Raw genomic sequence first — 23,972 nt, forward strand, 5'->3', positions numbered from 1 at the left:
TGGATTTGAACTCAGGTTCTCCTGACTCCAGCACTGGTGCTCTATCCACTGTGCCACCTAGCTGCCTCGATACAAATAATTTATAGCAAAACATATTCCTTAAAGGAAATTCTCCAAGGAATTCTATAGGCACAGAGGAGGAGTGTGTGTGTGTGTGTGTGTGTGTGTGTGTGTGTGTGTGTGTGTGTGCATGTTTGTGGGAGACAATTTTTTCATGAGGGCAAAAAAGGCAGGAATACAGCTTAAAATTCACTTCATTAGCAAATCTATTTATAGCAATACTGTATTTCTCTAAAAAAATCACAAGTCATACCTTTTCACTAATTCAGATAGGGACATGCCTAATCGGTGTGAATTAATGAGATTTTGTTAGCTATATTTCAATTCATCACAAACACCAGATTCCATGCTACAGCTAAAGAGATAAGAAAACTGGAATATGTCAAGGAAACCTATTTTCAGTTTATATTAGTAAGACTCTAAAGATTCCAGTTTTTCAGAATAATATGAATGCACACAATAAACACTTTGCAACATGAGAAGGTGAAGAAAATGACAACATTTCCAAATGTATTTATTGAGAAATAGTAAAGATGTACATATTTTTACAAGCTTTTAATATTAATTTACATTTCTTTAAATTATGTAGGCCCCAATATAAACTATACCTTGCTAATGCATGACAGAGTCCCTCAATTTTGATTAGTTATGATTTCCAAAAGGCTTCTATTATTGGGAGTCAAAATGCAGCTTTGGCTCACGATGCTTGTTTTCCCTTAGAGAGACTAAAAAACCATATTCACTCAGAATGTAGGTTTGTCATAAGCAAGTGCACTGAGAGGAAAGCAAATTCATAGGGGAACACGCCGTGGCTGCTATTTTGAATATTTATTTTAGGAGAGATTAAGTTAATCAAATTCAGAGTGACATTTGCCACCTATTTCTCTGTGCGTAAAACTGCATGTGTTTCTAAAAGATGTTACCTCTGGCCTTGATTTATAGAATTTTACTGGTGTAGATTAACTTACTTCCATTTCCTAAGGTACTGACCACCTATATTTGGTTACTGAAATTATACTCTATTAATATTCTGCAGGTGCAACACTAAAACATGGTTATTATTTCTAGTACTATACAAAATCCATGTTTGTACAGTAGCTGAAAACCCACTTCATTTATAGAATGTCATTCAAAATAGTCATAATAATAAGGCACAATATCCTATATTTAAATAGTATGTGGCAACTGCCAACATTGTTTTTTCCTAAGATTAGAAAGAAAGGGGACCTGTGTGTATATTTCTGTGTATATGCACTCATACGTGTGTGTCTGTTTATCAGGGTTGGGACGTATTCTTTGCCTATAATCAGAAAGATAAAGTTAATAGTTGATAACACATTGAAAGTCTGATTCACCAGACTGTGACTTGTTGCCCTAGGGTATAACTGGATGAACAGATTGTTGTCACCCTCATCTTTGGTGTGGTGGATGTCAATCTATTTTGAACACAGATTCAATGAATAAGATGCATATGAACCTGAAATTGTAGGTGCCATGAGCTCTTGGTTTCTTTGCCTTTCCAAAGGACTTTCCTTTCTGAACCCGTAGTTTGGCAACATTAGAATTCCTTTCTTGGTATGGGGAAGAATGCAAGTTTAGGCATGTCTGCTAACCAATTGTGTAATGTTCTTATAACTAGATGCCAGTTCATGAGATGTCTCACATGCTCAGTTGGTTGACTTAAAATACTGAGTAAAATAGTTTAACTTTGTTAAACTGTCTCCAAAGAATTTGTATAAAATTTCCTCAGCTTGGCTCTAATAAGAGCTAATGTGCCAGGGATAAAAATAGCACTGAATTCAAATCTTGAGTTCAAGTTTTATAATGGCTTGACAGTCTTATACAAGGCTTGGTGATTTCATTCTCTCTTTGGCTGTTGTAGACAAAGGCAAGTTTTCCAGCCTAGAAACTTAAAAGTGTATTTCTAAAATATATATTTTGGTAGACAGAACAGGTGCTGTCATTCTCTAAGCCATGAAAGTCTGCCACTATTAAATCTCAAACTAAATAATAAGCCATGGACTTCCCATTGGTTGGGTGGGATGATGTAGGTGACTGGACATTGGACAAACCTTTAACAGAAAGCTGTGGGTATAAGAATCACCCAGACACTTTGATTTTCTAGGACTATGAAATAAGGACTATTGGGGGAAATAGCAGAAAGAAACAGGAGAACCTCTACTGTATTACCAACCTGGGTCACTCATGAAAAAGAAGAAAGCACACAGGCATAAGTGACGGGGATTCTCTTTGTACTGTTACAACACTGATAAGAGATAGAAAAAGGTAACATACAAGCCTTCAAAAGTCAGAAGATAAATGAAAACAAAATAAGAACAGGGTTGACTCTAATAAAATATTATTTCTATAACATTGCCAAGATCAGTGTGACATATTCATTTATCTGATACTGCTCTATGGAAAGCTCACACAGTTTCACTTTCCCTAGAGAATGTTTCTTATTAGGGGCATATATCTCACTTAAACTATTGGAGAACAATTTATTTTGGGGGAGGGGAAATACAAATTTATCTTTCTTTTCAATTTCAGCTCACTCCATGAACAGGATCAGAAGACCTATTACTAGTTGATAAATATTGGTTTTCATGAGGGTGTTTTTCCCTCCATGACACACATCCCTAAAGAATTCAAACTCAAAACAGTGCAAATAACCATGAATATGGCCCTCAGTTTTCTCATGCAAAAATATGGATAGGTTGCTCAAGACTTAAATATCCATTTTACTTCCAAAGCAAAGGTCCCCAAAATCATTGCAATCTCCCCCAAACTTTCTACTTATGTTTGGATGAGCTATTATTTTGCCTCAAGCTCAGTGGAATTATTCGGAATCCACATGAAAACACAAACTTTCCTTTTCACTCCCCCTTCCCTCACTGCAACAAATACTTAATTACTATTTGATTCAGTCTTGAGCTCTGCTAACTTGAATTTGAAATTTGGTCATGTCAAGGATTATCACAAAGTTTTTTTTTCTTTATCTACAGAGTTTTTAACCAAAGATACATCTTAACACACAAACACTGTCTTGTCTTGTCTTTAAGGCACAGCACATCAGTATGCACATTCTGTTTGCCAAACTTATAAAAGAGACAATATTATATTCCCATTTCTCCCTCCCTTCCCCCACCCCCCCCAAAAAAGAAAGAAAAAAATTGCATCCATTCCAAAGTCAGCTGCTAATAAAGTCACAGTAAATTATTTTCATCAATAATTTACACAAATTACAGGTCTAGACAGAATTGTCATTATACAGTCTGAGTGCATTTCAATTCAGATTTTCTGGGTTAGGGAGGCTAAAGTCTGATTCAAACCTCAGTGTTGAGAATATATCCCATATTGAGGAATGTTGTTGAACACCACTTTGTCAGATGGGAAATGTGTGTTGCTGCTTTGCCAACATAAAAGTTCTTTGCTAAAGCTGTTTAACTCCAGTTAGGGCTCATTCGGTGTGTACCAGCAACCTCCATAATTCATTAAAGTGTTGCACAAATAAGACCATAGAGCTTCCTTTCTGTAGAACTAAAGTTTTAACTCCATTCAGCAATCTGAATTCTTCCTTCTGGAATTTTCATTCCAAATATGATTTCATCCTTTAAGACAATTTATATGTGTAAAGCCAGAGGCATTGAATCACACATAAAAATTCAGTGTACTTGAGATATATAAAAAACCCAACAAAAACAACAACAAAAAAAATAAATGGATCTCCAGCAATAGAACACAATTACAAATACTCTAGTTCCAATGCTTGATGTAGAGCCAAGAGGTCTGAATGACTTGATATCCTCCAAAAGGGCATGTTGTGCTGTGGTTATTAAAAGGGTGAGGGTGGGGTGGTTGAGGGATGGGGAAGGAGAGGAAAGAGAGATCATCACCATGGTCTAAGCAAATTACCATTGTATACACAGTACGTGAAGTCAGTCAAGTTCCAAGGATGTGTTTTAAAGGGAGAATTAAAATTGAAGGACTGGTACTAACAAAATAGCATGATCAACATCATAAAGAAATAGATCTGAACTGGATTTTATGGATGACAATATAGGAGAATACCAGAATCCTCCAGGATCTCTTTGTTAATGTTCATATTTCTTCAGAATATCTCATGACTATTACCAGAACCAGAAAAGCAATGCTACCCACATACTTGAAACATATTTGTGGATTCATTCATTGATAAGTAAGTTTTAGTCACTTATCAAACTCTCACATTTAACAAAGGGAAAGAAAATCCCTTTTTATTCTCTGAATAATTCTATTCCCCGCCCCCATTGGACAGCTGATGTGAAAAGCACTATGTAGGAAAGAAACATCAAAGTGGCTATTGCCTGTAAAAGTCAAAATTTATGCTGAGTTGAAAATAGTGACTTTTCCCCCATTTTGTTATTACTGGGAAGCTGAAAGGAAGAAGGTGAATGTGTACTCACATCTGTATAGGTTGGTAAATTTTAAAATTGTTTCAATCTGGTCTGGTGTTTTCCATCTCTGTATATGAGATTTCACTTTAAATTAAATGGAGAAACACACTTTGCTAGAAATATTATTAAAACTAATGGGAACTTTTGGACTAGTTGAGAGATTTTCAAAATAAACCCTATTTTTTTTGTCAGAAAGAAAATTTGCATTTTATGAAGTTGGAATTTCCTAATATTTATTTCTACTCAGCTCAGATCTATTTGTGACACGCAGAATAGTTTATGATTTTTCTGCACATGCAATTGCAACTACATCCCAAGAAAAGCATGCATTCTAGGATCTAGAAAAACCAACCACCTGTATTTCAAAACAGAATTCTAGGATTTTACCATCACCATTATCATATGTACATTAAAAAACCATTTGGAAATAGCATTCTAATGAAATTTTTGGTTTATCTTGACCTACCATGTTTTGTCCCAGTTGACTAAGGGAAAAGTGCATAGAGGAAAGCCTGTTAGATTTAGAGACAAAGAATCTATGACAGGTCAAATCAACAAATACTTATTGAGTATCATTGCAAGCATTGCAATTGCCATTTACGACTCTGAGATCTCAGGCAAATCATTTAATCTCTTTTGGACTCATCTTTCTCATACATAAAATCAGAAAGTGAGCCTACATGGTCTCTATAGTCCCTTCAAGCTCTAAATCTGTAATTATGAAATACGAAGTCACCACATTGGTGACTGATACTTCTAAGTTTAGGCACTTCATCCTGGCATTGTTCCTAGTTTACCCTTGGGTTAGGCAATTAATGCAAATTGAATTGCCCCAGTTTCTAAGTTAGTGATAGGTGAGAATAGAGAAGGCCTTTTTAAATAGTGTCATGTGGTAATTCAGAAAGCTAATGAAATTTTGGGCTTCATAAAGAAAAGTATAAAGTTCAGTACTAGGAAGATGACAATCCTGCTGTGCTAAATCATATCTGGAATATTTTGTTCAGGTCTTGGCACCACATATTAGGAAAAGCATTGTTAATCTGGAAAGTATCTAATGGAAAATAATCTGGATGGTGAAGGGTCAAATTCATGCTATACAGGATGAAGGGATATTTATCCTGAAGAAAGAAAGACTTACAGAGGACAAGATAAGCTACTTTCAAATTTATCCTGGAGAAAGCCTAAGGGAGGATATGCTAAGCTGTCATCAAGTATTTCAAAGCTTGTCATGTTTAAGAGGAAAAAGCTTTAATAAGATTACAGATCATAGACTCAGAGTTAGAAAGGACCTTAGAAGTCACTAAACTAAACTTCTCATTCTATAGAAGAGGAAACTGAATCCCAGAATCATTAAATGACTTGCCCAAGATTATAAAGATAGCAACACAGAGTCTATATTTAAAACCAGTTTGGCAAGTTCAAAATTCAGCACTCTACATCACATTTGGACAAATGAAAGACAATGTTGAAAAATTACAAAGAAGTAAATTTGGAATTGTTGCAAGGAATAAAACTGCCTAACAATTAAAGCTATCCCAGAGTGGAATGGGCTATCTCAGAGAATAAGGGGTTCTTTTCTGTTTGAGGTCTTTAAATAAAGACTGGTTGACCAATTGTCAATCATACTGTCCAGGTATTTCTTGTTCAAATATAAAGTGGAATAGATCATCTCTGAGGTCCCTTCCAACTCTATGCTTCTGTAATTCTGGCTTTAGAAACATGTGACATTCAAAGTAGTCTGGGTCCTTTGAAGAAATTACTCTTACAATATATTAAACAGTCTGAACTGAAGACTATATGCCAAAGGTATTTTGGAGATTGTAAAAAAGAAAGATTACATTTTGAGGATATTTAACAAAATTTCCTTTCAGCAAATTTCCTGTTCATTTTCATTAAAACTCTAAAATTCCTTATATGCTACAAAGGTTTTATTTATTAAAAAGAACTATAAGGCAATAAAGAAGATAGATGAGAGAGATGGTGAGAAATTGAGCCTCTAAAACTATTCTCTAAATTTCAGGAGGGCTGTTTATCTTATTCCATTTCATTTGCTTGAGGGTGAATATTTTCCCTCTTGTTCTTGTCTTAGTAATATATTAAAAAAAAAACCCTAGTCATTTAAGAGTCCTGCCTATTTTAACTAACATTCTAGTCAAGTGTTTGTGATGTGAAAGAAATTTCCCTACCTTTCCTATCAAATTTTAGGAAAATCAACAAATAAAAATGCTAAAATCCAAATGGTTAATTTAAATGCAAGGGTTGACCTCATGCTCTGGTTTTGTGTTTAAATTCAAATCATTTGCCAATCTGCCACTGCACCAAACTACAGGAATGCAAACAAAACAGCTTGCATTGGAAGTATCACACCAACATTTTTGTGAGACAGGTTACCTTTTTTGCTGCCTGTTCTTCTTCTACACCATCCCCAATTACAACATATACTACTTTTCTGCCAAACCTTTGCATTATTCGCTCAAAGCAACTTTCTTTTCCTGGAAGATAAATGAGATAAAGTTCAGAGTGAAGTTACCTGGTTAGCGGCATGCTCCTCATCTCGGCCATCTCCAATCACAACATAAGTTATGTTAGTGCCAAATCTGGACACTATACGCTCAAAACAGCTTTCTTTTCCTGAAAAACAATGCACTGCTTATTCTTTCAGCCACTGTTTCAATTTGCAAAAAGATTTGCAAAGGATTAAATGAATTTGCTTGAAGATTATTGAACTTTGCTATAGACCTCTGACCTCTGTATATCAATAACACTGCTGAAAGGCAGAAGAACTTGGTTAGAGTAGATTATTGAACATTGTTTGGGAAAAATAAAAAAAGTTAAGATTGATTTTTGGCAGTGTGAGACTGTTGGCACTGTTTGCCTCAAAATACAAAAGCCTAATTATTTTATAATCACTTAAATAATTTAATAATTGTTAGTTTAAATTCAAGGGTTCTTAAAATAAAATGATAAATTTTATTGTTTATTTTTACTGTTTCTACATGTTTATTTACATTTATTATTTGTTTATTTACATTTTACATGTTGATCTTTACTGATCTCCAACTGAAATTTAGCATTTGTTTCAATTACAATAAAAAAAACATTTTAAAGGCTACCAAAGGGGTCCATGGCACAGAAAAAGTTAAGAACTGGTCCAATTCTAATAGGAATTTTATTTAAATGTGTATTAAAAAGCAAAAAAAAAGGATAGAAGATTCACTTAATCAAAAAAGAACAATGCAGTGTGATGGAAATTACTCTTGTCACCAGCTCCTTTCTTTGAAGAATTGGGAAGTCTATGATGTTCAGGCCAAATGACAACAAGGGAGAAGTAGCTTATAGTACTTATAAAACTGCTTGAATCAAAATCAGATTCTGTCCTTCCTTGCTCCATTCCAACTATCATCTCATATGCCATATTCAATTTAATTTTGTTGCACTCACTGAGTCTTGCTTTTTGAGTACCACTCGGAATATTCATTTGTTTGTTCAAAAAATTTCTGAGACCTTTACAATGCTGATATTTGCTTTCATTCCTATGAACATCAATACTGTATTACTCATGCATTTGTAACTATTATTTTACATTTTTTCATTATTTGGTAATTCTAAAATCTATGAAACAATGCTATGAAGGCAAAAAGAAAGAAAAATTTTAATTAATTTGATTTTTAGTATGAATTTACTTAATAAAAAAGTCATTCTTCAAAGCATGTATGCTATTATAGAACTATATGACTTGTGAAAAAGCCAAATGAAAATCCAAATAAAAATATAATATATGATTAGGATTATTTCTTTAGAACAGAAGAGACTTTAGAATCCATCTGGTCCAACCCTCTTTCTTTTACAGACGAGGAACTTAAGGGTTAGACAGGTTAAACAACATGCCTAAAGTTACATAGGTGGTGAAAAAAGTGAGATTTGAATCCAAGTTTCTTGATTCCAAAGCCCAGATCTTTCCACTGTATGATTGAATTTCACTGAAACAAATGTAAATATTTACATGAACACATGGGATCAATTAAAATACAAGTGCTATCTTGCATAAAAGGCATCATTTACTACTACCCTATTTCCAAAATTGTTGATTTGAATTTGGTAGCTCTATGCTCTTCAATTCCCTTGAAACTCCTTTTCAAAGCAACAGAAGGTTCTGACTATTTGACTTATGTCTACACCAGTGCTTAAAATGGGACTTGACGACATTCTGATGCCCATATTTTTAAAGGCTGGGATCTCTCCTGATTTATCATTGAAACAGCTGCAATTGGGTACTTTTGGTATCAGATCTTTTATCTGAACTTTGAAGCACTTGGGGCAGGCAGGTTATTTTTGGTGGAAGATCTTTGGCTCTTGAGCTTCCCTTGTCAGTGTGCCCAGAGCCTAAGTTTGTTGACCTTCAGGGCACAGTCCATCTATTTCATCAGGAATTTACTTGACAGGTCAATGTATACATGTACTCTCTTCTCTTAACGGTTTCAAAATGGAAGTTGTTTAAGATTTATTTTGAATGTATATTAGAAGAGATAGTTATCAAAATGTACCCACAGCCTCTGAGATGAACAGATAGACATGATTATGTTTATTGATCATTGCACATGGTATAAATGAAGTTTTCTATCCGCTCGTGACATGGGAATATTCCAATTATGTTATTTGAGCCTTGTAACTCTTTTCCCTCTGAGACTTTCTTGTAATGCTAAAAAGGGACCTGAACTTCAGATCTACATAACTGAAAATATAAGGATCTGGTATTTAATATGCATGCTAGTTAAGGATTAAAAAGCATGGGCAGAATTGCTACACACTATTTTTGATAATATATACTATTATCCTATAAGTAATATATGGAAAGTGCTTGGACCAGGTAGAGAGCTAGTAAAAAAAAAAGCTTTCAATAGTTTTTTTTTTTAATGGGGTAGGATAAAAAGAGAATTAGGGAGTGGCCTCCATACATCATGATTTGGGGTATTCTCAAATTTGATTACCTAATAGCTAAACTTGAAAAGAGAGAAAAAATGATAAAAACACAAAATCTCACAAAATACAATCATATTCCTTATGACATTTTTAATTAATTACTTACCTATTTTAGTTGCACTGTAAATATTTTCAATAGGAAAAGCACCGCCCAAACTATATAGTAGGACTTTTGCAAGTGCTGGGATAAGCTGAGTTGTTGTTACCAAGACATTTACGCAGTTACTCCTGAAAGGGAAAATGGCTTTTTTTTTAGTTTTAATACTGAATAATAAGTATATACAAATATACATATATGTAATGTACATATGTATTATATTGCACATTGAAATATGAAGAATCAGATGATAGTATTAGAGTAAACAAATATGATTTCTAATATCTTCTATTTCTATAATATTCTAAGCATTATGAAGTAATTTCTTCCCCAAAACCTAGGCTACGTGAATGTTATTATCCTTATTTTATAGATAAGAGAAATGTAGTCTGGTAGAGATCAGGTGACTTGTTCATGATCAAACAGTTAGTTCTGTAGTTCTCAGAACCTGCGTTGCAACCATGCCTCATGACTCTAAATATGGTACTCTTTAAATTCTTTAAATATAACTCACAACTCTTTTCACTACTTACATTGTCTCCCTAGTAATGTTAACAGAAATAATCTTTGTCCCTCAAATTTCATTAAAAGGGGCTAATGAACATAATCCCAAATCATATGGAAACAATGAATCAACTAAATCCATCCTCCCCAGATTCTTTCTCCTGTTACCTATCAGAGAGCCACCTCTTATGATAAAAGTAGGGATTTTTTTTTTAAAGAAAAAGAGGAAGAGAGAAAAAATAAGAAAATTATTTGAAATATGAAAAAAAAATTCTGATGTGCGCTTCCCCACTTATGTTGAGCCCAAATGTGCCATTTTTTTTTTAACTTCCAACAACTGGTATGACTTTTGTGTTCTGGGAGGAGATGAGTAAAACAAATCAATTCCATCTTCCATATAACTGAATCACAAGACCTGAGAGTTAGAATAAATGTAAGAAGTTATCTAACATAACTCAAACCCAAGCAAGGGTTTTCATCCTTCGCAAATTCACGTCTTTTTCAGAATCTTTTGAAAAGTCCATGTACTGTTTGAACATCAACTGTAAGGGGACTCAATCTCCTAAGATAGTTGGATCATTTTCCTTTTACCCTTCCTTGAGTTCTTTGGAAGTTCTTCCTAAGGTTTGGCTTAAATCTGTCTCCCTGTAACTTTTGCCCATAACTTTGTTTCCCGGGACTAAACAAAAACATTGCAATAGCTTTATTTTATCATGGCTCTTTAGCTACATCCAGACAATTATTACCTCCTCCTATTGCTCTCCTTTCCTGGGCTAAATAGCAATAACTCCTTTAATAGATCCTGGAATAGTCTGGCTTCAAGTCTTCTTAGAATCCTGGTTAGCCTATCCTGATGATCCCATCCTCTGAACTTATCCATGTCCTTTTAAAAATAATATCATACATAGAACTGAACACAGTATTCCAGAAGTGGTCTGACCAAGGCAGATTACTGAGCACCTGCCTATATTAACTTTCTCAGTTTGTAATTCCTCCTGCTCAGAATAGAAGAAAATCTCAGAGTTGGAAACAATTTCAGAGATCATTTAACTCAAGTTTTATTTGAACAAAAATCAACTCTAGGGGCAGGTAGGTGGTGCAGTGGACAGAGAACCGGCCCTGCATTCAGGAGGACCTGAGTTAAAGTCTGGCCTCAGACACATAACACTTACTAGCTGTGTGGTCCTGGGCAAGTCACTTAACCCCATTGCCTATCCAAAACAAACAAACAAACCAACAAACCAACTCTGCAGCACACCTGACAAAAGGACATCTAGCCATTGCTTGGAAACCATCAATAAGAGATGACATTACTTTTTGAGTTAGCCCATTCATTTTCTTCATGGCTTTAATTTTTCTTTTTCTTTGTATAGAATCAAAATCTATGTCCCTGAAACTTCTTCATGTAACTCCTGATCTTGCCATGTAGGATTCCTTCAGTCCTCCTTCGTATTGCATGGTTTCAAGATCTAGCACCATTGCTTGCCTTCCTTTGGATATGTTCCAGCTTGTTAATGTCTTTTTAAAAAATGGTAGTCCACAGTACTCTAGATGTGGTCTGATGGGGGCTTCCTTTATACTAGATATTGTGCTTATATTAATTCAGGCTAAGATGACTCTAACTTTATGACAAGCACATCATGTTGTTGATTCAAAGTGAAACTGAAATAAATTAAAACCTCTAGGTCTTTTCACTGGATTATTACTAAGACAGGGATCTACAATGCCATTGATTTTTTGAATACAAAGACAGGACTTTATATTTACCTTGACCTAATTTCATCTTGCTAGTTTGCGAACATTGTATTAGCCTGTGAATATCTTTTTGAATCTTGAAAATATTAACACGATTGCTAGTTATTCCTCCCCATCTTGTAGCATTTATGCTTTCATTCAAGTCATTGATAATAAGAAAAAATAGACGAAGCCCACGTGTAGAACCCTAAAGTAGCTAAGTATCAATTCATCAGCATGATGGGTATAATTGTTCAAATAGATATGAACCCACACAACAATATGATCACTTAGCCTTTATTTTTCTAGGTTGCCCACAAAGATACATAGCTCAAGTATTTAAATTTATTTTTGTAACATTTTATAAAGCCATCTAACCTTTTCTTTGGCCTAAGCTATCCGTAGCTAATTACCATTATAACAAAAAAAAAATAAAATTAAAAGCACTCTAATATGAAAAAAAAAACTCTAATAGGAAAATCACAGAATTTGAGAAAGGATCCCAGGGGCCATTAACTTAAACCCATAATCAAAAAGCAACTGTCACTACAGAATACCTGAGAAGCGGCCATCCAGTCTCTGCTTTAAGACTTCCAAGGAAGGAAAACTCAATATCTCTAAAAGTAGCCATTTCATTTTTGGACAGTGCTAATTGTTTAGAAATAATTCCTGACATCCAACCTAAATTTGTCAGTTTACAATTTCTCCCCGTTGTTCCTGGTTCTGCTATCTGAGGCTAAACACACAATAGCCCTTCAAATAAATGAATAGAGCTACCCTGTCCCTCCTGATTTTTCTTCCCCTTTTCTAAGCAAAATATTTTCCTATAACCCATCATCGTATGGCATTAACTCTAGGCCCTTCACCATTTTGGTTGGCTTCCTCTACATTCTCTCCAGCTTACCAGTATTATTAAACTGTGAGGCTAGAATTAAACATAGTACTCCAGATGAAGCCTGAGGAAGGGAAGATAGAGAAGGAGAATTATCTCTTTATTTCTTGAAGCTAAGCTTCTCTTATAACAGTAAGCATTTAATTTTGGGGGATCTTTTTGAGACAGTGATGTCTGACTTTCCCTTCCCTACTCTGTACTTGAAAAGTTGATTTTTTTTAAAATTTTTGTTTTTGGTACCCAAGTACACAACTTTATGTTTATCTCTACTGAATATAAGCATAATTGAGTCAGTCCCATATTCCAGCCTTTCAGTATTGATTTTGGATACTGACTGACATCCAATGTGTTTGCGATCAAAACATCTTCAAATCTGATGAATGTGCCATCCATGCCTCTATCCAAGTCAGTGATAATGCTGTTGAACAGGACAGGACCTGGGGTATTCTAATGTACCATTAGACTCTTAATGCTTATTCTTTGTGTTTAGTCATCTAACTAATTTTGTTTTTTGTTTGTTTGTTTATTTGTTTTGGTGAGGCAATTAGAGTTAAGTGACTTGCCCAGTCACACAACTGATGAGTATTATGTGTCTGAGGACACATTTGAACTCAGGTCCTCCTGACTCCAGAGCAGGTGCTCTATCCACTGTGCCATCTAGCTGCCCTACTTAACTCTGAATCTATACAATTGAAGCTCCATTTTAAAGAGATCAGGCCAGCAATGTTCACTTATTCATTTCTCTCTGGCTCCTGCTCCTGACTCTCCAGACTTATTTCTTCACCATGTCCTTGCAGAAGCACCTTCTTCTTCCCCACCTCTTTTAGCTTTCTTTTGTGCATAATCTTTCTTCCTTAGAAGATAAGCTTCCTGAGGGCAGGGATTGTAGTCTTTTTTTTTTCTCCTTAATTTTCTATTACTATTCCCAGTGATTAGCACAGTACTAGTAAGAGCTTAATTAATTCTTGGTGACTTCTTTATCTACATCTCTTCATCTTCCCCACAAGAATTGTATGAGATATTTAATCAGAAACTTTGCTAAAGTAGGTGTAGTAACCCTGTCAAGAAAAGGAAATAAGGTTTCAAAACAAATGATCTGTTTTTGATGAAGCTGTGCTGTGTCTTTTAAATAACTTTCCCTTTCTAAATGTTTATCAACCATTTCATTTAACCTCTGTAAGCCTTAGATTCTTGATCTGTATAGATAAGGGAGTTATACTAGATCTTGAGGCCCTAGAACCCTTTGGGGTGTCCAATACTTTGTCAAGAGGTCCATCAGGTAAAAACTATTTTTGTAATAATACTAAAACATTTTAATTTCAAATATAGTAAAAAGTGATAAATATGACCCACATAAACCAAAAATCTTTGAAGGGCTCTCAAGAGTGAAAAGAGATTCTCAGACCAAAAAAATTTGATAACTTCTGGTCTAAACAATGACTATAGCCATTCTATCTTGAACAAATTGTATGATTTTGTTAATGAGGACTAACTATCCCTCTAGGGAACTGAAATATTAAGATATATTGACCACGATTACCTTTTCTGAGCTGTCTTATCAGAACTATTTCTTGAATGAATTAAAATATGCTAATTATTTCAATGGTAAATTGAATGACTTACCTAGTACTAATAATTGATAAGGATTTAAGTGCATTTGTTAGCCACGAGTCTGTTAGGCCTTCAATCTCTGCTCTTAATTGCAGCCATGCATCTCTCTTAGCTGGGCCAAGGAGTCCTGTAACACCAAGTAAGGCAAAAGTTAAGATATAATGATTTACTAGGATTACTCTAATTAGGAATCTGAATACATTCTACACTGCTATGAATCAGAAATAGAGGAAGACTCTGGCTGTTTTCCCTCCTTCAAGACTCTCCTTTCTCCAATCCATCTTCCCCACAGCTGCCAAAGTGAATTCCTTGAAATACAGGGCAGACCACATCACCTGTGTTCCGCACACTCAGTAGCCCAACTGCGCTGGCTTTCTTACTGTTTCTCTACATGATGCTTTCTCTTTCATCTGTGTGGTATGAACTTGGTGTCTTCAGTGCCTGGAATGCTCAGTTTCCTAACTTTTGCCTTTCATCTCTCCCAGTTTCCTTTAAGACTCAGGTCAAGGTTCCCCTTTACATTAGGTTTTTTCTGATTTCCCTAGCTGCTTATGCCTTCCCCCACCAAGTATAACATGCATTTGAATTGTAAATATTTTGAATATACCTATATATCTATATCTATCTCTATATCTGTTTATACTGCATATGTGAAAGTTCTATGTGGAACAATGGGGTCAATTGTTGGACTTGGAATCAGAAAGCCCTGAGTTTGAATCCAGTCTTAGAGACTTAAGTATCTGTGTGTTGTTGTCCTGTTGTTTCAGTCATGTCTGACTCTTTGTGACCCCTTGTGGCAAAGATACTTGAACGGTTTGCCATTTTCTTCTCCAGCTCATTTTACAGATGAGGAAACTGTGGCAAATAGGGTTAAGTAACTTGCCCAGGACCACATGGCTACTAAGTATCTGAAGCCAGATTTGAACTCAGGAAGATGAATCTTTCTGACTCCAGGCTGGCACTGTGACACCTAGCTGCCCATTAGCTGTGTGACCCTGGGCACCTACCTTACAGGGCTCTTGTGAGTATCACATTTAGTAACATATACAGTGCCTTGCAAACCATAAAGTATTATATGAATGCTAGTTCTTATTATGTTGTCTTCTCAATTAGAATATAAGCTGTTTGAGAGGAGGGACTATTTATTTTTTGTCTCTGAATCCCAACACCTAGCACAGTACCTGTTACATAGTAGGTTCTTAATAAATGCATGTTGATTGACTGATCCCAATGGTTAGGAATACAGCCTTCATGTTACAATTGACAAAAATAAGAATTTTTTTTTTTACTTCTTAAAGTGTTCTTTTTTGTTTCTCCATGAACAGACCTGTGATTTCACTAGCCAAAGGAACTCCCAGTGAAGAAATTCCTTTTGCCAAGGAAGATCCGCAGTTCCTCAGCAACTTATAGCCTTAGAGAGTGACCTGAGCCCCTTAGAGTTTAAGTGAGTTGCCCAAGGTCACACAGTCAGTGTATGTCAGAGGCAAGATTAGAGTGCTGAATAGAGAGAGTGGAGCCTATCCATTATGCCATGCTGCTTTTCACTCAATTGATTATTAATCATCATTAATGACATTTTGAAATAATTACAATAGTCCATCTTGAAGGCCTAGAGCATTTTTCCTCAGAAGTTCAGATGTATCATATTTCTAAAAAATGATAAACTTATCATTGTATTGAAGGCAAAATAAATAAATAAATAAACAAACAAATAAATAATTAAATAAATAAATGAATAAAATTCAACAGCTAGCATTTATTTATATAGTGCTTTAAGGTTTAAAAAGTGCTTTACATATATTACTTTATTTGATTTTCATACCCTTGGAAGTTGGGTGATATTATTATTCCCATTTTATAGATGAAGAAACAGAAGAAAATAGAGGTTAAATGACTTGCCTGGGTCACACAGGTAAGAAGTATGTGAGGCTAGATTCAAAGTTCTTCCTGACTCCATGCCCAGCATGCTATCTATCCAATGCAACATCTTTCTGCTTCTATTCAAGAAATGTCTTGAAGTTTATGAATTCTATCATAAACATTAACAGAAAAATAACTTGTACAATTTAGAGAGCAAAGATGGAGGAGAAACAAATTCTACTAGTTATACAATAAAATTTTCTGGGTTATTTGCCAATTGGTTTAATAACCCTACTTTAAAGTCCTACTTTAACTGGAGCATAGATTTTGGCTACTAGGCTAGTGAAGTACCAGCTCTGGAAGGTATTACCAAGCAGGAAAGACTTTGAGTTTATGTGAACTTTGAGTTATGAGGACCACTCTAGCTCATTTGAGCCACTCATTACCAGAGATTTGGCGACTACGCAAACCATCTTTTCTCCCTCCCTCTTTCCCTTTGTGCTTTTCATCTTGCTATTTTTAATGCCTGGAATGTTTCTCTCTCTCTCTCTCTCTCTCTCTCTCTCTCTCTCTCTCTCTCTCTCTCTCTCTCTCTCTCTCTCTCCACCTTCACCTTTTATCTCCCATGATCTCCTTCAAGACTCAGAACAAGTATTCCCTTTTATATGAGATTTTTCCCAATTACCCCAGCTGCTAGCCTTTCTCCAAGTATCTGAATTGTATACATTTCGTATTTATCTATATGTAGGTGTAGATGCAAGACTCCCTCCTTCTTTACTTATTTCTCTCCTCCTTTCTTTCCTTCCTTGTTCCTTCCTTCCTTCCTTCCTTCCTTCCTTCCTTCCTTCCTTCCTTCCTTCCTTCCTTCCTTCCTTCCTTCCTTCCTTCCTTCCTTCCTTCCTTTCTTCCTTCCTTCCTTCATTTCTACATCTCTGTCTTTCATGATTACACTGCAGCTGTAGAAAAAAGGAGATAGATGATTACTTTATAATTTTTCAAGAGGACTCCTATGAAAAAGAATCAGAATGCAACCCCTCTTTGTAATCATCATCTATTTCTATAAGGGAGATTCAATTTAATGTGCTGCATATAAAATTGGAATGGCATCTAGAAAGATTTAGGTCTTTTTAATAGATTTTACAAATTTATAGGCTCCTATTTATTGCTCCTTAACATATTTGTGTTCTTTTCTCTTTATATATGAAAAGTTTATATTAATCACTCCTGCATTTTGTTTTCTATCCATGATACTTTAAAAATGATGATAAAAGATTTTTCCTTTGAGACAGCTTTACATAATCTAATAATGTACAGAAGTTAGGCTAAGAATAGTAAGAATCAAAGCTTCAGGAAGTGATCTCATACCCAATTCTTATAATATTTATAAAATTTTGTTAGTGGGCTGTGCTATCCAGAGGAGGTGCCAAATTATTGAGTATATCTTTTACTTTCTTTTTCTTTTCTTTTATTCCTTATAAATTTTTATTTTAAAAATAACAATCTTAAGTAAGTCTCTATGAATATGAGTAGTTCAAAATTGGGATGTTAATAGGGTCCATTGAGAATCACCTAAGATCACAGGAAATCATTTTCTTTTTTCTTTTCTTTTACTCCTTGTAATTTTTTTTAAATTAAAAAATAATAACCTTAACTAAGTCTCCATGAATGAGTAGCTTAAAATTGAGATATTAATGGGGTCCATTAAGAATTACCTAAAATCACAGGAAGTCTCTATTTTTCTCTTTTAGAGTAAAAAAAAAACCAACCCATGAACATGATTTGCTAATGTGTTTATTTTCCTCTTCATTCATGAAATCTTCCCACTGGTACAGTCTGCAGAGCTTCCTGGTTTTTTTTTCTTTTAACTATGTTCTTATGCTCAAAACACCTGGAGAGCCAATCAAAGGAGAGTTGTGAATAGCCTATACTGTTAATCGTTTTGATTAAATACCTGTCTGCAAAATTCAGTAAAGAGAAAACCTCACAGAAATCCTTTTAATGCAGCTGCTCATTCATAGGTGGCTCTTTCTTTTGTGCAAGATTGGTATCAATTCTAAAACCTTAAAATGCTGGTTCAAAGTCATTCAGCCTTAACAAATTGCAGTTTCTTTACTATCATTAGAACACAGCTACTCTCTGAGATTTTACTCAAGGAAGGGGTTCTAACCTAAAATAGGTAAACTATATATATATGTATATATATATATATATATATATATATATATATATATATATATATATATATATATATATATATATATATGTGCGTGTGTGTGTGTGTGTGTGTATTTTTTAATATGCCTTTGAAAACATTATTCTGAGAAGGGGTCCATAGACTTCACCAGACTGCTTCAGGGATCCATGACAGAAAAATAAAAATGATAAGAACTTCTGCATTAGGACATCTTCATGCAATAAAGCAAACATGAAATACACATACCTCCTACATTATTCTTGTAGGTATTGTATAATTCTTTTACTCTTCTGTAACGAAAAGCCAGCTTCCTCATCCAGTCAACCCCTCCTCTAACACCTGTTGGCAAACAAAGGTTTGCACTACTTGCAGCTGCATGGAAGCCATCAGTTGCAAAACTGTAGGTACTGCAACACCCAAAATACATTAAAAATAAATAAAAGAAATAATTACATTTGCAAATCTCATTTATTCAATTTCTATAGGAAATAGCATTACTGAAAAGTATGGCTTACCTTAAGTCTTGACCATTATCATCAGAAGAAACATCATCTATATGAACTTGATCGCACTCCTGTAGAAGACATTTAAAAAGTTATTTGCTTTTCAAATGATGCAACATTGCAGCACGTTTATTTCTTTTTGCCATTCTTTAACGTGTGTGTGTGAATGTGTGTGTGTGTGTGTGTGTGTGTGTGTGTGTGTGTACAAGCCTATGTGATTTTCCTCAATGAACAAGCAACCAAGGCCAGAAGATGGCAGTATTGACATAGTGACATTTGTCTCCTAAACTCAATTTTCTATTGTTTCCTCATGCTTGAAAAACCTGGAAAATTTTTACCCTGCAAAAACAGAATCTGTTAAAAAGTTATTTTAAAAAATCAACAAAACTCCTCTTCTCCTCCGTTCCTCCTCCTTCTTCTATTTCTATTTCCACTTTTTCTATGACTGTTTCAGTCTCCTTTTCTATTTCCTCCTATTTCCCTTTTCTCCTCCTTTTCATCTTCTTCATTTTTCTTTTACTACCCTATTACACCTAAGCAAATTTTTTTCTTAAGTGATTCTTTTTTTTGTGTGTGTGAATCTGAAAGACTGGGAATAAAGCAGATCTAAGTTTAAACAAACTCTTCTATAAAACGATCACTATTCAAATGATCACTATTATTGATTATTTGTTGTTTCTACAAAGCAGTTTCACAGATTATAGTTTCTTATGAGTTTGCCCTGTCTTCTTGCAACTAGTTGGCTAAGGAATATTATGTAAAAGCAGTTACACACACATATGCACATATGCGATATGAAAAAACAAGGCTGGCAGTATACATACACATACATACAGTATATACATATATTTTAGTTGTTGGGTTGTTTCAGTTCTGTTTGGCTCTTTGTGACTCCATTTGGAGTTTTCTTGACAAAGATACTGGAGTAGTTTGCCATTTTTTTTCTCCAACTCATTTTACAGATGAGGAAACTGAGGCAAACAGGGCCAAGTGACTTGCCCAGGGTCACACAGCTAAGTATCTGAGGCCAGATTTGAACTCAGTAAGATGAGTTTTCCTGACTTCAGGCCCAGTGTTCCACCCACTGCACCACCTAGCTGCCCATATACATATGTACATATATATTGCTCTAGGAAGTCATACCTATTTCTCCTCTATCTATTTAGGTCCAAATAGTGCAGGGGGTGGGGGAGGGATTCTCTTATTGTATTTATTGATATAATAATTCTAAATGCTGCCAAAATTGTGCTTTCTTTCTTTCTTATGTTCAGGTTTTTTTTTTCCCCACTGCTTAGAGTGATTTTGATTGATTGATTTGGAGGGAAAGGGGAGGAACCTTTAAGAAAAACCAAAAGTGTTACCTAGCATAGGGTATTGCATAAAAGAAAATCTTGTCAGGTGTGGGTTCATCATATGCCAGACTTACTGTTCTGTTTTTAAATGTAAGAATATAGGAATGGTCCTCTCAAAAAATCTTGGAAAGTCTGTCCATGTGTGGATGGAATTTGATAACATACACACATACACAAATACATACATACACACACACACACACACACACACACACACACACACACACACACATATATATATATATATATATATATATATATATATATATATATATATATATATATATATATATATGTCCCTTAATTAATAATTTGGTTTTTCCTTTTTAGTCATTTTACTTAATCATTTTACTCTTTCTCCTTGCTCAAGTATATTAAGTATTCATTTACTAAAAATAAATATGATGACATGCCTCTCTGAGATTTTTTAGATATTATCCCTTATAGGAGAATATTACTTTTGTTAATATAATTTACATTTATCAGATGTTTTTGATATTCTAGTAACCAAATGCCTAATGTTTAAGCAGCAAGACTTTCCAAAAGCAACTTCTAGCTAGTGTCTCAGGTTTCATTTTATCCCTGAGATTTAATCAGTAGGTCACTGCTAAGTAACTTTGAGTACATATGATTATGTGTGTGTTTGTGTGTTTGTGTGTGTGTGTGTGTGTACATATGATCATATTATTTTGAGGCAGTGAGGCAGAGCTGGAATTAAAGTCAGGAAGACTGGTTCAAATCATTCCATTTACACATATTAATTCTGTGACCCTGGACAGTGTGTCCTAAGGAACTCTCTAAGACCCTAATGTGCAGAACTGAAGTATCAGCACTGGAAGAGAGAGATTTCTCATGAAGATTTCCTTACATGAGGCCCTTCTATGCCCCCCACATCCATCCATCCATCCATCCATCCATCCATCCATCCATCCATCCATCCATCCATCTATCCCTCCATCCATATGTGTATATGCATATACATTTGCATATATGAATATATGTATATACATATTCACATATACATATACATATATAGATAGATAGATATATAAAACATAAGCACATATCAGCTATGTTTTGTGAGATTCAGATCTTTATGAATGACATTTAAAAAAATTAATGCATATTGCTTCCTGGCTTTCATAAAATTCCATTAGTGCCTAAGTTCATAGATAAATATGAGAATATTTTCTACAGAGAAAACATTTTTTAATAATAGCCTTTCTATAGAGAATTTAAATCCTGAATACAGTAATAGTCTTTTATTTGATGACAACTTAAATTGCAAATTAAAATAAGTATAGAAATATTACAATTGTTTTTCAGCAGCACAGGGTAGTGTTTGAAGTTAGTTGTAAATATGGTGCTGATGACATTTAATGGAAATATTCACAATAGTTAGCTTTTCCAAAGCTTCAGGCCCTGTTATTTCATCCATGTGGGTGCTTCTTCCACAGATATGTTAATGACTTATTTATGCTTCAGGTCAATTATTTTTGTCCATTTTTTTTTTTGGCCAGAAAATATTCATCATCTCAGAACTAACCTTGTGAGATTTCTTTTCTTTCTTTTCTTTTCTTTTCTTTTCTTTTCTTTTCTTTTCTTTTCTTTTCTTTTCTTTTCTTTTCAGCTGGGCAATGGAGTTAAGTGACTTGCCCAAGGTCACACAGTTAGTAAGTGTGTGTGAGGTCGGATTTGAACTCAGGTCCTCCTGAATCCAGGGCCGGTGCTCTATCCACAGTGCCACCTAGCTGCCCCCTTGTAAGCTTTTCTGAACTCAGCTAGGTTGGCATCTGATGTCAGACAAAGAATTTGTTTTTTAAGTCTTTTTGAGCCGTTAAGACCTTCCATAAATTGAGCTTGGCTGTCATTTTGCAGAACCCAGGTCACCACCACAATGTAATGACCAATGGATGCAATATTATACAGAGAAGTCTGGATGTTGAGGTGGTAACTTTTTTTTTTTTGACAGCTTTTGTGGTCTCACTGGCACATGGGTATTTAATACTAATTTTAAAAGTTGCTTCTGGTTTGGATACCCTTACATTTTGATTTGTAGAGAAATTCTTCACATATTACAAGGATTAACTCACATGATTCATGAACATAAAATCAGACTTTTGAAAACTAATACAAAAGTATCCAATCTAAATATATAGTAAGAACTCTGTTCTTAAAGTTTTTTTAAATTTTATTTTCTTCAAATCTGTGCATAGTTAAGTATGCCTGTTGAATCTGGAATACTCTCTTGGAGCAAGTACTGGTGATGGAAAGCCAAACTGGCATCTATATTTTGCTTAATAATTGTTCTCCATTTTTTCTTTTAATTTTGGAGACTTGGGAAAGGCCTTAAAGTGAAATCATGCTTTTATTTAGCACATTTTTCAATTCCAAAACTAAAACTTTTAAAAAAATTCTTCCCATAATCCTAGAAGGCATAGTTACCTACCATTAGTAAATGAATGGAGCACAGGATTGGGTGTAATAAAGATTGAGAATTGACTGGGATCTTGGAATTTGTAGCTCATTACAAGAAAGCCATAGAATAATAAGATAGACAACGCATAGATCTAAAGCTGAATGATCAGTTAATGTCCTGCATTAGCTTTTTTATTTTCAATGTTTATATGATACCAGATTTTACTGTATTTTTTCCCTAGTAACAAGTAGTCACAGAATCAAAGTTCAAATTTAGAAAATAAAGTTGGGTAGGAAGTTATTGTTAAAGTAAAAACAATGGTTATCAAAGAGAAGAATTTTAATTCGTATTTTCTCAGAAACTATAGAATTTGCCAGCAGCTGTGACCACACAAGTTGTGCTATCTACTAAGATTTAGATTCTTGAGTAAGCCCATCATAAATTGAAGGGAAAGTTACTCTTTGGCAGCTCGAGCTGGAGTGTCTAAGGAAGGGCAAGAAGCAACCTTCTGAAAATTTGCCTTGTAGTTAAGCACAGTTTACTATTTGAGGAAACTCTGTTTGTCTTGGTGTGTATGTGAACTAGCATTGTGTGTGTGTGTGTGTGTGTGTGTGTGTGTGTGTGTGTGTGTGTGTGTGTGTGTGTGTATGTGGTGGGAAAGGTGCTACCTAGCAGCACAAATTGTTCAGCTATTCACTGCTGGCAGTGCAATGAACTTCACGTCAATTAAAATAAAAAAACAAAATGAGGTCACCTCCAGATAAATATGTCTTCTAGAATAATGATTGTTCATCGATGGGTAAGAAATATAAGGAATGCTTGATGCAATTGGTGTTTGAGAATTTTATTTGTTGCCAGATTATCTCATTCTAAACACATGCTATACTCTTTTTTTCTCAGATGGTTCAGTCTAACTATATATAATTGATTTATTCAAAAGGAGCTTAGCATCTAAAGATGGCCCCCAAGTAATATTCCAGAAGCCTGTCGAAGCAATTGATAAATCCATTGTTGGATAACATGGGTTTTTAGTTTTGATTAAAGAGGAATTTGTAACATGCTCTTAAAAAATAATTCACTACAAAAAATCCAGTCAACATAATTTTTATAATGAATTTATAGAACAGGAAACAAAATATCTAACTTCCTATTTTTGCCAGAGAGCCATGTTTTTTAATTAATTTATTAATATTGGCTATAATGAAATATCTATATGATATGCACATACTACATATCCTTGTGTTCACCTTTCTGATGGAATTTTTAAAATCTTGTTGCATATTATTGCCACCCTCTTTGCTTTAGTGCTCCACCCAAAAATAAAGAGTAA

The 23,972-nt window shown here is 34.5% G+C and overlaps 1 protein-coding gene across 1 annotated transcript in view; it reads right to left on the reverse strand.

The window, feature by feature from the left end:
- Window positions 1-557: 557 nt before the first annotated feature.
- EYA4 (EYA transcriptional coactivator and phosphatase 4) overlaps window positions 558-23,972 on the reverse strand; it is a 379,107-nt gene continuing 355,692 nt past the window's right edge. The window contains 6 exon segments of the mRNA XM_078155123.1: window positions 558-3,886; window positions 7,027-7,127; window positions 9,583-9,704; window positions 14,327-14,441; window positions 18,615-18,775; window positions 18,884-18,942. Of these exon segments, the coding sequence (XP_078011249.1) occupies window positions 3,806-3,886; window positions 7,027-7,127; window positions 9,583-9,704; window positions 14,327-14,441; window positions 18,615-18,775; window positions 18,884-18,942 (639 nt within the window). The 3' untranslated portion in view covers window positions 558-3,805.

Source organism: Phascolarctos cinereus, unplaced genomic scaffold (genome assembly GCF_003287225.1).
Source record: "Phascolarctos cinereus isolate Bilbo 61053 unplaced genomic scaffold, phaCin_HiC Scaffold_5;HRSCAF=322, whole genome shotgun sequence".
Classification (NCBI taxonomy): domain Eukaryota; kingdom Metazoa; phylum Chordata; class Mammalia; order Diprotodontia; family Phascolarctidae; genus Phascolarctos; species Phascolarctos cinereus.